The sequence below is a fragment of the Ornithodoros turicata genome, unplaced genomic scaffold (assembly GCF_037126465.1).
Source record: "Ornithodoros turicata isolate Travis unplaced genomic scaffold, ASM3712646v1 Chromosome22, whole genome shotgun sequence".
NCBI lineage: Eukaryota > Metazoa > Arthropoda > Arachnida > Ixodida > Argasidae > Ornithodoros > Ornithodoros turicata.
This window is the reverse complement of record NW_026999340.1, coordinates 1431009-1446538: the sequence shown is the minus strand read 5'-3', so window position 1 is coordinate 1446538 and position 15530 is coordinate 1431009. Positions and strand designations below refer to the sequence as shown.

The 15530-nt window shown below is 44.7% G+C and overlaps 1 protein-coding gene across 2 annotated transcripts; it reads right to left on the bottom strand.

Annotated features, from left to right (window-relative positions):
- Window positions 1–5674: 5674 nt before the first annotated feature.
- LOC135373192 (uncharacterized) lies at window positions 5675–14534 on the bottom strand. Of its 2 annotated transcripts, XM_064606433.1 has the most exons (5): window positions 14087–14534; window positions 13472–13753; window positions 12852–13062; window positions 9660–9712; window positions 5675–9463 (listed from the first exon to the last, which is right to left on the bottom strand). In XM_064606433.1, the coding sequence occupies exon 5, from the start codon at window positions 9303–9305 to the stop codon at window positions 5811–5813; it is 3495 nt and encodes a 1164-aa protein (XP_064462503.1). In that variant the 5' UTR covers window positions 9306–9463; window positions 9660–9712; window positions 12852–13062; window positions 13472–13753; window positions 14087–14534; the 3' UTR covers window positions 5675–5810. The 2 variants fall into 2 exon arrangements, with proteins under 2 accessions (XP_064462503.1, XP_064462504.1); XM_064606434.1 differs by having other exon boundaries at window positions 13472–14534.
- Window positions 14535–15530: the final 996 nt, after the last annotated feature.

The window sequence follows — 15530 nt, the reverse complement described above, 5'->3', positions numbered from 1 at the left end:
CTATTTTCTTTTATTTTTATTTTTACACCTGTGACTCCATCCTGGAAGTCTGCCCTGCATCAAAAGGGATTAGGTGCCACTATCACTATGTGCGCTGGTTTTAGCCCATCGACGGAGACTGCATCTTTGTGACCCTTGATGAAAATGACAAAATGATTGTATCGTCGGTGTATGACGTGATATGGTCCGTCGTACGGTTGTTGCAATGGTTTGCGGGTTGCTCCTGCCGTGTATACACGTGTTCAAGTTTTCATCGACGAACACGGTGCGACCGTCTGGTTGTCGTGGGGGTTTCGGTCGAAGATTTTGTAGAGCGGACTGCAATCGTGCGACGTAGGAGGTGGGGTGGGAACGGCTTCTGATGATACGGGAACGAAAAATTCGCCAGGTAAGCGAAGTGGCGTTCCATAGACGAGTTCGGCACGCTGCAGCCAAGATCTTGCTTCAGAGCCGAACGGAGACCGAGCAGCACGAGCGACAATCGTTCCAGCCAGTGGGATTGATCCTCAGTAGATCGAAGGGACGCCTTGAGTTGCCGGTGAAATCCTTCCACCATCCCATTGGCAGAAGGGTGGTAGGCTGTCGTGTGATTATGCTTCGTTCCTAGCGTCCTGCAAAGTACTTGGAACAGACAGGATTCAAATTGGCGTCCACGGTCCGTCGTAACTGTGGAGCAGAGTTCGAGGTAACTCGTTACAAGTAACTCGTTACTGTAACTAAGTTCCTTTTTTTTGTAACTTTTAACTTAACTCAGTACTTTTGCGCCGCTGTAACTCTCAGAGGAACTCGTTTCTTTTTCAGGTAACTTTGCCAAAGTAACATGAGTGAAGTTCCGAGTTACTTTTATCTCCCTTTTCACTCACGTCCACATATTTTCTTGCTTTCTCTCCGGTTCCTTCGTGACATTTTTTGCCATAAAACGAGATATTCAATCAATGACAGTATTTTATTCAGGAAGTAAGAAACGCTGCCGTTGCTCAATTGCTCACGCTCGCTGCACTTGCGTAATGCTATTTGATGTCCAAAGTAACTTGGAAGTAACACGTTCTTTTTTTTAAGTAACTCAGTAACTGCAAGTTACATTTCAGGTGAAGAACTTCGTTATTAACTTAGTTACATTTTGCACACGGTAACTTAACTTGTAACTAGTTCTTTTTGACGGGTAACTTCTCAATCTATGGTGTGGAGGACACGCCAAAGCGCGATATACACCCCGAGACGAAGGCTTGTGCTACAGTGTCGGCACTGACGTCACATATGGGCACAGCTTCCAACTAGCGGGTGAAACGATCGACCATCGTGAGCAGGTAACTGCGTCCGCCAGATGACGGTAGATGTCCAACGATATTGATATGGACTTGGTCAAATCGTTTGTCTGGTGGCAGAAAGCGTGACAAGGGTGTGAAGGTGTGTCTTTGCACTTTGGACTTCTGACAAGAAATACACGCACGTGTCCAGCTGCGAACATCGGTGTTGATACCCGGCCAGCTGTAGCGTGTTGTGACTAAACGCTGCGTTGCACGAATCCCGGGATGTGAAAGAGAATGCAGCGAGTCGAGCACTTGCTGTCGGAATGCAGCAGGTACGAATGGACGTGGTGTTCCTGTCGACATGTCACAAATGAGGGTTTGTGCGGACACAGGTAGGGCGACTTCCTGGTAGTTGGTGGAAAGCGAATTTCGAAAGGCTTCCAACTCGGCGTCCTCACGTTGCGCTGTAGCCATAGCAGTGAAATCGACAGCGGGAGACGGGGAAGCAGCGATGGCGTTGACGTCGAGGCGTGATAACGCGTCGGCAATGACGTTGCTACTTCCGTCGATATGCTGGATGTCTGTGCGGAATTCACCCACGAAGGACATGTGACGAAGTACTCGTGGTGAATGATTCGAACTGCTGGACTTGATGGCAAATGTGAGGGGCTTGTGGTCAGTAAAGACGCTAAACTGACGTCAGTAGTGGTATATATAAGATCTTATAACAATGGGCCGCTCAGGTTACATGCGACACGCACACGCACGATAAGATATATCAGAAAACAATGGAAATCATGTATCGATAGTGTGAACAATGGGTTCCCAGGTTTCAATAACATGCGCCGCCAGGATAAGGTAACGGTTAACTCGGGTAAACAATGGGTACTCACGTGTCAATAGTGTTTGATGGGCACCTGGATGCACGTTTAATGACATTTAATAACACGCAATGACATGTAATAACACGCAAATGACATGTAATAACACGCAAATGACATGTAATAACACACAAATGACATTTAATAACAGGCAATAACATCTGATGACATTTAATAGTATTTTTCCGATCGGGTTGACGTCAGTCCGTCACCTAGTTTGGTTGCCGCGTCAGAGCGCCAGGTAGTTTCGGTTCCCACCAAGCGCCCTCTAGTTTTCAAGCTTTGGCCGTCTGTAGTTTCGGTTTCGGTTTTAAATGAATGGACGCCAAGCTTGGTTGCTCCACGTGTAGTTCTGGTTTCAGTTTCGAATTCCTAGGTGTTGCCAGATGCCCTCTGGTTTCAAGCTATTGACCGACTGTAATTTCGGTTTCAAACCGCAGCACGCTAGTTTCGCTGTGACAACGTCAACGCATTTTCTGGCGATATAAATTAAGCGTACGCGTAGAAATTTCATCAGAAAAAGAGAAAAAAAACATGGTTGACCAGTTCTATGTGAACCTGCTCTCAAATGCATCTTTGGATGTGTTTCCCGACAACACAATGAGCAAGTTCCGAGTAAAGCTAGCCCATCCACAGACGTTGGAGGGTAGGTGGGAGGCCGCTTTAACAGAAATCAACATCCCTTTTGCGATTAAAAATGTAACTGACACAGTCAATAGTATATTGGAAACGACATTCCTTGGTTCTACGATTGAAGCAACAGAAAAGGTCAAGTTCAACGCTAATGAAAACATTCTCTTGTCTTTGAGACAATTTTTAGCAAAACATTTGCAGCATAAGACAAGAATTATACGTGGTAGCGGTCATTATGAGATACAACTTCCTCTGAACTATGGTTTGGAAATTAGCGCAACTCTTGCCGCTAAGCTTGGCATGGCTGAAAAGATAATCGGCTGTGGAGAGTTGGACAGAGGGTCACCCGTGAAGCTACTCAAATGCCAGGTGGATACGGAAGAAACGATTAACATAGTTACCTATCGTTCACGAACAGTAAAGTATGAAGTTCCAGAAGGCTACTACGAATCGGGGAAGGACCTCGTTAATTCCATTAACCATGCCTATCGAACAAAACTTCATTTGTCGCAAGATGCTCGTCTCCTCGTATGTAACCCATACCACGGAATTTGTCACCTGGAACGCATGAACGATGGCTATGTGACCTTTCATCCTTATTTGGCTTTGATGTTGGGCTTCGGAAAGAGGACAACTTTCTCAAGTTATGCAGTCGCCGAACGAGACGTTTGTCTATTCCCTGCTCAAAACTATATTTTCATATACTGCGATGTCATCGAGAACGAATTTGTGGGTGACGTGACAGCACCACTTCTTCGATCGATACCATTCAGGGTCCAGGGTAGGAATGATGTGATGTCTTATTTATTCACAAACCTGTACTATAAATATGTATCTGCGAAGGAATTGACAACCATTCAAATCGAGTTGGCAAACGAGATAGGTGATTTCATTCCATTCATTTCTGGCTCTGGACGTGTCGGGTTGACGATCCACCTACGTAAATGTATATATAACAAACCCACCATGTTGCATAGCACATTTTGGTGCAGGAAAGCGAGAGCATCTACCACACTATACTGCTCCCGAGCTTTATCAGATTGGAGGAGGCATATTTGGTGACGTATTGAGGGGTTTCTTGCCCATACTGACCAAGAAGGTAGCGCCATACGTTGGGAGAAAGCTCCTTGATACTGGAAGACATATAGCCGAGGAAGTCCAGCAAGGAGCATCATTTCGAGAAGCCGTCAAGAAAGGAGTAGACCGCACAGTGCATAAAACTCGTGACGAGTTACTTCAGAGACTCACAGGGAAAGGAAGAAAACGCAAGGCCGTTAAAAAAGCTCGACCTGCGGAGAAGCGGAGGAAATCTGACTTCTTTACTTGACAGAAAAAAAAAAAGTGTGCAAGATCATTCGAAAGAATGGAGATCCAGCGGTAACTACAACAAGCACTTCAACAACACCTGATGCAGTCATACCTGTCCAAGCGTTTGGTTCATCATTGTTTCAACACGTACATATCTACCTGAATTCAACCTTGGTTTCGAGTTTCGAACATTATGGCTACCGTTCCTACTTGGACATCATTACGAATGCCAACAATGTAACTCAGACACACACCCTTTCAGCAATGTTATACGAGCCAGACCCTTTAGGCACGAGTGAGGTATATGCTCCCACATCTGATTCAAAAGGAGTTTTCGCTCGTTACAAGCGAACCAAAGGATCGGCACTGTGTGACATGTACAGCCCAATCTTCAGCGACATATGTCAACAACAGAAGCTCATTCTTAACGGAACCGACATTCGAGTTGTGCTACGTCAAGCGTCGGATGATTTTCGTCTCTTACAAGCTGATGGTGCAACAGAAAAGCACACTGTGGAATTTTCACGTATCGTGCTCTATCTCCGACGTGTTCAGTTATCGCCGAGTATACTTGTTGGTATAGAACGAAGACTTCAAACAACACCTGCAGTATACCTTCTCCGAGGACTGGAAATTAAGTACAGAACCATCGCCCCTAACCAATCTCAGGTGATATTTGACGACTTGTACAGCGAGCGAGTTCCCTCCAAGTTAACAGTATTGATGGTCAGGAGCGATGCCTACCAAGGTAGCAGACCACGAAACCCATTCAAGCTTGAGAACTTCAAACTAAAACGAGCACTACTGGACGTTGGTGGACAACAGTACACGGATGAGTTCGACTTCCAACGAGACATCTATTCCAAAGCCTATATACACCTGCTTCACAAACTAAAACGCAAGGATATACCAATAGCTCCAGCTGCGTATGCAAAAGAGACCTTTATGCTTTATTACCATCTGACTCCAGATGCAGAAGTGAATGCTCTTTGTCCTGTTGTTCAAGCCAACGTTCGTCTGACCCTAACGTTTGCTGCCAATCTAACAGAAGCAGTTACGGTGTTGTTTGTATCCGAAACACCACGTGTGCTAGAAATCAACAAAGACAGACGAGTGAAATTTGTCTGAAAAATAAACATGGAGGAGTGGCAGTTCTATGCAGCATTCAGTAGACACTACTGCACCAGAGAACTGTTTCGGGGAACCTTTGCATGCAATGAAATCGCAAGACAGGAAGCCATACCCGGGATTTATGTGATTAACACAGCTCCAAGGAGCAGTAACGGTGAACACTGGACCATGACTTATGTTTCCGGTGACAATGTGGTTACGTATTTTGATAGTTACGGCATTCAGCCCGTCTACAAAGAATTCTACCAATTCATTCATCCTACCAGGTCATTTTACTATAACAAGAAAAGACTTCAGGGCTATGGATCAGCTACATGTGGCCTCTACTGCCTGTATGTAGGCAGCATGCTCGCTTGTGGATTCTCGCTCCGAGAGTGCACTCAGAGATTTTCGTCAACGAACTTCACACTGAACGACAAGCTGGTACCCGTCCTTGTACGGAAGCAATTCCCAAGAAAGACAGACAACATGTCATGTTGCAGTGTACTTTGACACAATAAAATTGTATTTATTTCCATGTCGTTACAGGCACAATCTTATATATATATATAAAAAACAGCATTACAACAACAACAGCCAGGTAGGGCAACATATGCATAAAAACTGTCTACATCTTTCCATTGGATGCGTACCCAAAGGGTAACGTGTGGATACCATCCTCACAAATGAAACGCTTTGTGTCTAGGGGATTTAAAGCTACTTTCGTAACACATACACTTTTATTTATATTTTCCTTGCGCACAATGAGGTTCTGACAAACTTTGTACACTTCACCAAGCTTAAGAGAGTCTATGTACATTGAATAATGCAACTTCTGGGCTTCACATTGTTTTACCCCCTTAGCACGATTGTATCGTCTTTTACTATGGAGGTCTAGTGCATAGAGCTTTGGTTTCAGGCAACAGAACCCTAGGATGTGGTCGTGGGGCATTTCGTTCTTAAATTTTGCTAGCACCATCTTGTTTTTCGTAGAATACATCGAGTCATCACAAGAATGACCAGATGTATCAAGGTGGGTATCGGCGAGCTCCGCAAGGGCCTTCTCATCGCTCAGCATCACGATATAAGAATCTGTGTCCATATACAAGAGCCTTGTGTCCGGGGCTACCCGAAGCAAGTTGTTATAATAAAAGTCATACATCATGACTTTAGACAGCTCGAGAATAGTGAACCCCAGGTACAGAGGCTGTCGCATACGGACTATCGATTGAGCGAACTGAAACAAGACTACGTTAGAGCTTAGAGCCCTGAATTGTTTGAGGTTCGGTTTACGCAAGAACCTCAACACTTGCTCCTCGGAAGTTGCTAAGCGACAGTCGACGAACTTTCGTACATTCATACATGTTTTCCCATATACGGAGTTAATTAAACACTTGTACAGGTTACGTTCGAAGGTATTGGTTGCCTGCTTGCGTAGTTCATGATGGAAGTCAACATAGGATCGCAGGAATGGTTTTTGTTTGAACCTGAGCACCCGGTGAATTTTCTCGAGCCGAAGACCCAACTGTAGGTACAACTTTAGACTGCGATAATGAAGAAAATACTTCTTCTTGTCAAGCAGTGTAAGGAGTAATTTCGGTTCTATATCATGCTGTGGGAGGTTAAATTTTTTCATCAGGTCTTTCTGATAATCCGAAAGCAACTCATACGGGACGCTCATTTTTTCGGGCGCGAGCGGTAAATCTTTATGTCGTTCGTGGAGCTCTTGTACGTAGGCCAGGTCTACCTCTAAAAAATAACCAACGTCTGCATAATCTGCAACAAGGGTTACATCTAAACCTGCAACCTCTTCGGGTGACAGCCATTCAAAGTCTCCGAATGGGAGTGGTTCACGCATCACTGTGCCATAGAGTCCATTTATGTCCATGTAATGAATTATGGTCTTTGGTTTTTCGGGATCGTACTGATCTGTCCCTGGGACATTTGCAGTGGCCATTCGCGTTGAACACTGGGTCATACCACCACGCAGGCCCCGTTCAATTAACAGGTAGGCATCGGGATCGTGGATTAAATCCAGATTAATCCGGCTCATTTTTAGTGCGCAAGACATGCTTAGTCCCGGGAGTGACACGAAATGAAGTGGTTCAATTTTGTGCGTCTCCAACGCCCATATTCGGAAGTTTTGAAACACGTCTGCCAGAAGCAATGCGTCCGTCAGAAGGTACAAATCCGAGTACTCGCCCAGGCTCTTCAGTTGAAATTTTTCAAACACATTTTGCGCATGGCGGTAATCTTCCTCGCTCACTTCTGATCCGTTCAGTTGGTTAAAGAACTGGTCACGTGATGGCAAACAGGGCTCGTCGTAACGTTCAAAAGAGGTAACGTAGTTATAACAGAAAACCCCTTTACGTACAACCAACCTGAAGTAGTCCTCCTCTACGAAAAACTGACGCAGACACCTGAAGTTAGATTCACCTTTGTCACATAGATTTTTCGTCAATGTGTCGAGACTAGCATTGAGGAAGCTTAACGAGTCTATGAAGCGGAACACACCAATGTCTATAGCCTTAAACTTTTGACAACTGGAGGCTATCACTCTGATATCTGTCTTCCGAAGCAGGTGCAGATGAGCTACTATGAATCCGAGGTCATAATTGGCATTATGTGCAATGATGGGCACTTTCCGTGGTATCCGCAGTTTCAGATTACATCCCTGACACAATGATTGGCGAAATTCTCCACTTACGTGATCATGGTCTCGCACTTTCTGCTTCTTAGTGAATGGTTCTTTACAGATGTTACAGTGAGTGGCTTCAGAATGTTCGAGTTCGTCTCCTGGGGTCATTTGCAAGGGCACAGTCTCGTGCAACATCGCATACAGCTCATCATGCAAATTACGCAATAGTTCCATGAAAACGGAAACGCAGTCTGCACCACGGTAAATATGTTTCTTCAAGACATACGAATCGCACGAGCGTATGACGAGGAGACAGAAGGATGAAGGGATGTGTTCCTCGTAGACATTCCCGCCTCCCGAACACGGTGATAGTACACTCTCAAAGTCGTATACACAGTAGAAGGGAACTTCCGACATCAAATGCTCTCCGGCAAACGACAGTGTCTCACCCTTCTTTGGAAAAATAGTCTTGGACACTTTTTGTTGTTTACACATTAGTAGATGATCGGCGAGTACACCCGGGGTGGTGAAACCCATCGTACACCGTTTGCAGTGAAAATAACCAGGTGGTGTGAACAAAGCATTGAAATTAGTAATGAGTACAAAATGGAAGTCAATCAGCAGTAGATCGACATGCTTCTTGCACTGGTCGTCAACAACCTTAATCGGGTAAACATATTTTTCATCTTTGTCATAACCGTACACGTTAATGCTCACATCGTTCTGCTTCTCAAACATTTCTACATCTTTCGGGAACACTACAGGAAACGTCTCTGGAAATACATATTGAGACAGGTATGACCTGTAGGATGAAGCTCTGCGTCTGTAAGAACCCTTTGCAGGATGTAGACCGGCAAGTACGCAAAATGCGAAACACATGTTCTGTTCACTATCCTCGTGAAGGTCGACACTCAGAAGACACCGACACTTTTTTTTCAATTCGTTTGGCAATTCAAAGTCGGTACAACCAATGAGCTGTGGCGCGAGACGACCGACATGAAGAATGCAGGCGTGAATTCGAAATAAGAAAAATCCCGACCCTTGCATTTCAAGCTTTTCTAAATTGTTGGTGACTTCAGTGCCTACTTCAATGACAGCACGTTCTACGTCTCGTTCCGACCACAGCGTATGCACACTCGAAGGAATAAATTGAGTGACAAATATGATCTCATCCTCAGGCGTATGTCGACCGAGTTCCGCCTTCAGCAAAACATAAAAGCGTAACGGAAATCCGAAATGTCGAAGTACACCGGCAAGGTAGCGTCCGTTTTCATGAAAGAATGTGCTGACATCCTGCCCGTCGTCGTCTCTGTCATGTAGATGAAGCTCATAGCGGTTGGTATAGTTGCGGAGCGTACAGAGTGTCTCACAAAATGGGATACAGGGTGTTGCAAGGTTATGAACGTTAGCCAGATGAACTTGAAGTCCCAGCGCTGTTGTGTAGTGCTGCCGATCGGCCGGAGGACAAAGGTGGCATGTCACCATTTCTTTTTATTTATTTTTTTACTCGGATTGACCGAACACGATGTCTGGCGAAAGAAGACGTTTCCCCTCTTTTCCAACTCGCTCTTTCTTCTCCATCCAGAGTCCGCTCGTGTTCCTCATGTCTTCGATGTCTTGAGTGCTTAGTTTATGAAACCGAGCTGGAAGGAACACCTTTACGTGCTCGTGATCCTTCATAATTTCTACGTAGACCGCCTCGCCATACCTCGTTTCAATTTTGTTAACATCAACCACATCATACTTGATGTTTTTAGGAATTGTCGCCATTTTTTGAAACTCTCCACATTTCTTTAACTTGTCAAGTTTATGCAAGATCGACGAAGACATGATGCTTACTTGTACACTGATGCAATGATGACGACGATGATACTTCGGACACGTTGGACCGACTGAAAACAAAAGGAGCACATGTTAGAACACTGCAAAATATTTCATCATTCTGAACACCATACCTCCTCAGAAGGAGGTTCGAGAGTGAAGGAGCTGAGCGTCAGACAGTTCTTATATAAGAAGTTGCCAGCATGGCAACCTTGAGGAGTCTTCTTTTTTTTTTACATCGTCAACTCTGCAGTCGAACCTACCTTTGCAGTTTGCTTTTTTTCCCTGCAGTTTGCAAGCACGGACTTGTTTATCTAACGAAACGTATCTTGACCAGACTTCATTCCCTTGCACGAAATGACAGTGATAGCACCTTTTAGGTTCGTGACGCCTGCCTCGGTGTCAATTTCAGGGGCTAGTCAAAGTGGGAAATCCACCTTCGTGGCACGATTAATTAAACACAGAGCTGTCCTCTTTGACAAACCGTTCAAGCAAATATGGTATATCTATCTTTATAAGCAGCCGGTATTCGATACTCTTCCTGAAGTAAATTTCAGTCAAGACATCCCTGCAGATCCGGAGAATTATAGCCACTCGTTATTTATATTTGACGACTGTTTAGCCGACCGGCAAAGACTCAAAGAAATCTGCAAATTTTATATCGCTGGGTGTCACCACCTGTCAATCACGGCTGTGTTCATCTCGCAATACCTGTTCGTCAACGACCCTTTGTATCGCACAATACAATTCAATAGCACGGCTCTCGTTTTATTTCGTTCACCACGCACTACAGACCAGCTGCGTATGCTGTCCAGGCAGATTTTCGGGCGAAATGATTTGTTGCCCACGATATATAAAGATGCCTGTCAGAAACCATACTCATACTTAGTTATCGATTTGTCTCAACAGAGCAACGATCACTATAAGGTGTGGACCAACATTTTCCCGGATGATCACAGACAGATCGTATACAGGTCATGAAAAGGCTTAACAAACACATTCGTTTCCTTCGTATGATCGCTGAAGCAAAGACAGGGGAAGATCGTTACAACCTGATTCAACATGCCAGCAGGGAACAGCTACGAACAATCAGGGAGATTTGTATGAACCTCTGCAAAGGAAACATCGACGTACCGGCGAAAGTTAAAAAGCAATTGCAGCCTTTTGCAACACCCATTAGGACACTGGCTTCCAGGCAAGACCGTGCAGATGTGAAGAAAATTAAACGGATTCTTCATCAGTCCGGCGGGTTTTTGCAATTTTTGTTGCCCCCCTTGTTAGGTCTCGTTTCAAGTTTAGCGGGCAAAAGCATCGCAAAAGCAATCGGCATTTGAATAATACAGAAATACGAGCTTGTTCCCTATCGGGAAAGCACTATTCCGTCGATACTGAATAAACAGGAGCCTGATGATATCAAAGCCAAGGAGATCATCCAGTACTTGTACAAGCTATTGCATCCTCCCGCGAACACATTAAGACAGCCTAGTGCAGCAGGTGAGGAGACAAATCATGTGGCATCGACAAGAGAGCAGACACAGATTCAAGCGGACGAGGAGGAAGATGCCATCGTTAATTTTATGAGCAGCGGCTACAAGATGAGAGCAAGCCAATTACTGCGTTTACTAAAACCCGTGCTCGGCTGGAATAGTAAAACGTTTGAGCTCATTGTCAATGGTGAACAAATACCAAATACCAACGTTGTAGACCTTGTTTATTATTTGGTCACAAGAGCGCGAAATGTGTGGCGACCCGCGTATCTCGAGAGGATCCTACCACTATTGGTCAAGCTAAATATACCGACACTTATCGTACATCCATCTCGACTTGAAAAGGAGACTGCAGAGCCATCAGCCGGTAGTCCTACGTTCACACCTGAGACACCTCGTCGACGCATTTCTCCGGTTATCACAAGAGCGGCTAAGAGACTTCGAGAATGGAACCGGTATTGAGCACGTTGGAAACGCAACAGGAACACTGTGGTTACCTTCGGGACGAAAACATTCTGGCGCATTTTCCCGCACGACACAGGAAGAAGGCCCTCGCCATTCTGCAGATGCTAAAGACCGTATTTGCGATAGATGAAGAGGGAAGGATTATCTGTCATTCTCGCGTTGTTCCAAGTAGTTCCGTCATCGAGCTTATAAAATACGAACTGCACAATCGATCGCCCTCTTGGTACAAAGGTGACGTGGCAGCCGTTATAAATGCCTACTTGTCATTCGACGGACTTCGTGTTCGTGGAAGAAAATTGTGCTAATGGCTGCTTACGTGGACGTATACCATCCCGGTGCTCTAGGTGGTGTTCAACGACTCGCACGAGCGATCGGTGAAAAGCCGGCGAAGGTTGCCAAGTTCCTGGAAACCAGTGATGTGTACTCTCTCTTCAGAGAACTTAAGCGACCACGTCAGTTCCGGAAGACCATCGTTTTGGGTGTGAAGGATATATTCCAAATAGATTTGAAAGACCTTCATAAACTGTCGAGATACAACAAGGGTTTTCGCTATCTTTTGTTTTGTATCGACGCATTTTCTCGTATGCTTGCTGTAGTGCCTGTGCAGAATAAACGAGCAGCGGAAATTATACGTGGACTGAGACTCGCTTTTAGACGTATTGGGACTCCGAGACTGATTCATTCAGACAGAGGTACAGAGTTCACCAATAAGTCAGTCGGAGCATTTTTAAAATCAAAAGGGATATCTCTCTACCACTCTAATTCATATACGAAAGCAAGTATTGCAGAACGATCTATTCGAAGTCTTATGACGCCACTTTATCGTGCTTTTGAATATCAGGGACATAAATCGTACTTGAAAATTTTACAGCCTCTGGTCAAAGCATATAATCATCGTGTTCATAGAACTCTGTCGGCACGACCTGTGGATGTCAACAAAGAAAATGAACATTTATTTAGACAAAAGCTCTATCCTACTCCGAGCAAACCCCCAGAGAAGCCACGTTTTCGCGTTGGCCAGCTTGTCAGAATAGCAAAGTCTAGACACCAGTTAGTCAAAAGTTATCTTGGTTCGTTTACGCGTGAAATTTTTGTGGTGAGAGCAGTCAAGATTGGTTACCCGAATACCTATCTCTTACGTGACCAGCAGGAAGAACCTATTGAAGGTCAATTTTATGCAAGCGAATTAACACGTGTGCAGCCTGGAAAGGGCCACCGCATTATAAAAAGACGAGTTCGGAATGGAAAGGTGCAGTACCTGTTGCAACCTTCTGGAAGTCGTAGAAGGACTTGGGTTCCGGAGAACTACCTGCCACCACCGACGACGAAATGACTGGCGATCACTGGTCCGATGTCGAACAGCCAGCCAACGCTGGCGATTCCTGGTCCCAATCGGGTGATGATGTGTGCGGCATGCGGGACGTTACCCAGGATCATCAACTCCAAGGAAAATGTCGCCGTCCTCATACCTGTTGGAATGACGTGTTAGAATGCGGTTCATCGAAGTCAACGGACGACACAGTGCTCGTCGCAGCATTTAAGATAACCAGAGACATTTTCCTGTTCCAGTCCCTGCCTCTGAACCTTCCCGCGAAAAAGACTGTGTGGGAGTCTTCAAAAACAATGTATGCCCGGGTGCACAGGAAGTGTGAGCACCTATCCGACCACCCGTTCGACCTGGTCTCCGAATGGGGAAAACAGATGAGCTCAATATTCAGCTATTACGGTGATCGTGACGTCGACGTAATGCAACTGGTGGCCGAAAGTCTATGTATCATGTACTACGCAATGAAGACTGGCTACCATTACCTGGCTGTGTACATAAACGACATGACAATTGACCTGTTGCAAAATAGGTTGTCACCCAAAGACGCTTACCAATAAATATTGAAATCCATGACGAGTTGTCTCATTTTACTGTAGGTCGTCATGGTAAATAGATGTCCGGAGATGTTCTGCTACACCTTGTCCTTTCTGAGTGCTGTTTCCCTGTTCGTTTTCGTAGCTACAACAGAATTTACAAAACCAACACTGAAACAGGGAAAATGCACTACCGTGACTCAGATTGACCATAACATCTACGTCCACCGATGTCCAGCTGCAGTAACTGCCGTACGCCTTTGGCTCAGCAATGGTCATCCGACGAGATACGGAGTAAATCTGTCGCAAAATGATACACGTCAACTATGGCATTGCTTGAAAGAAGCAAATGTCGCGCACAATTATTATAACTTCGAGTGCTCGAAGCTATGTGAAATAAGCTTAGAACCCAGGCAAGTAATAGAACGATGTCCCGGCAATGTGTACAATATTGCAAGACTCATTGGGAATGGAAAGCACAGCGGTTACGGTATCACTCTTTCGAAATCGGCTACCATGTCTCTGCTGTCTCATCTGAGCGAAACAATAAAAAGAATTTAAAACAAATACATGCCCGCATTTCATTTAGCTATAAGATACACTGTAACACAAGAAATGGTTTGAAATACTCACATCACTTGGCTCTTACGTGGCACACTCACTGCTGGAAGCTCGTACGTGGCAGACAGCGTATACCACCAGTCGAAAATTCATCTTGCGAGGGCGATAACGGTTTCTTTTTTGTGTGTGTGTGGTTGGTGTTCCCAAAGAGCGTGTGGAAAAAGCCAGACGGGTGTTTCGCGGTTGTGTTATCATACCAAAAGAAGAAGAAAAAAGAGCGCGTCGGCAAGAGGTATCGCATTTCACATGCTGCTCCTGCGAAAGGAGAAGCTGTCCACGATGCATTCACGTGATCCTTCCTTCCCTTGAAATAAAACAAAAATGAAGGGTCTTATAAGCTAGCTGTCGACGACTGAGACCGATCAGACCTTCATCGACGACGCAACTTTGAAAGGATGTGAGTATACCTCTTGTCTTTATGCCTTTTTTTTTGTTATTTTTATTTCGAAACCATCACAGCTGGTAACCGCAATACGTAGTCATGAAATGCTTCTCGATTCGTTGTATGCTGTTGTCGCAATGCGCAACACAAGTTTGGAAATGTGTGTGTATAGAACACCTCTATTTTATTGTGATTGTTGTCACTGGGTTATTTACTTCCAAACGTCGTACTCCTATGCAAATGCATGACACAGTAACAGAGACATATCGGAAAGTGGAAAACGTTAACCGATTCTTTGATAATGCTGCCTGTTGTTGTTGCGTGACACCTGATCGAGATTTGAGTCATCCTAGACTTTGTCCTGATTGAGAAGATCATTCACAGGATGTTTCGTTTTCCCTTTGTTTTTGCAGATTGCTTCTGTACAAGGATGAAGTCAAGCAAGACTCTGGTAATTTGTAACATATCTTTCGTTAGTTGAATAAAAGAGTAGTAAAATAATGTGCTGAAATAAAAAAGGAATATATACAGTGTTGTCTGGTCTCTGATATACATCATTATTTGAGTGTACTTATCAAATGGGAGGAAAAAATCATGCTGTGACGCGGCATTTATTTTTTTGTCAAATGAAACCGTAAGTACAGACGGTCAAAAGCTTGAAACTAGAGGGACATCTGGTAACCATTCAAAAACCTGCGTTGACGTTGTCACAGCGAAACTAGCGTGCTGCGGTTTGAAACCGAAATTACAGTCGGTCAATAGCTTGAAACCAGAGGGCATCTGGCAACACCTAGGAATTCGAAACTGAAACCAGAACTACACGTGGAGCAACCAAGCTTGGCGTCCATTCATTTACAACCGAAACCGAAACTACAGACGGCCAAAGCTTGAAAACTAGAGGGCGCTTGGTGGGAACCGAAACTAACTGGCGCTCTGACGCGGCAACCAAACTAGGTGACGGACTGACGTCAACCCGATCGGAAAAATACTATTAAATGTCATCAGATGTTATTGCCTGTTATTAAATGTCATTTGTGTGTTATTACATGTAATTTGCGTGTTATTACATGTCAT

Bases quoted from the DNA above. Each gene is read 5' to 3' on its own strand.
- LOC135373192 (XM_064606434.1), bottom strand. From the start codon at position 9,305: ATGGTGACATGCCACCTTTGTCCTCCGGCCGATCGGCAGCACTACACA.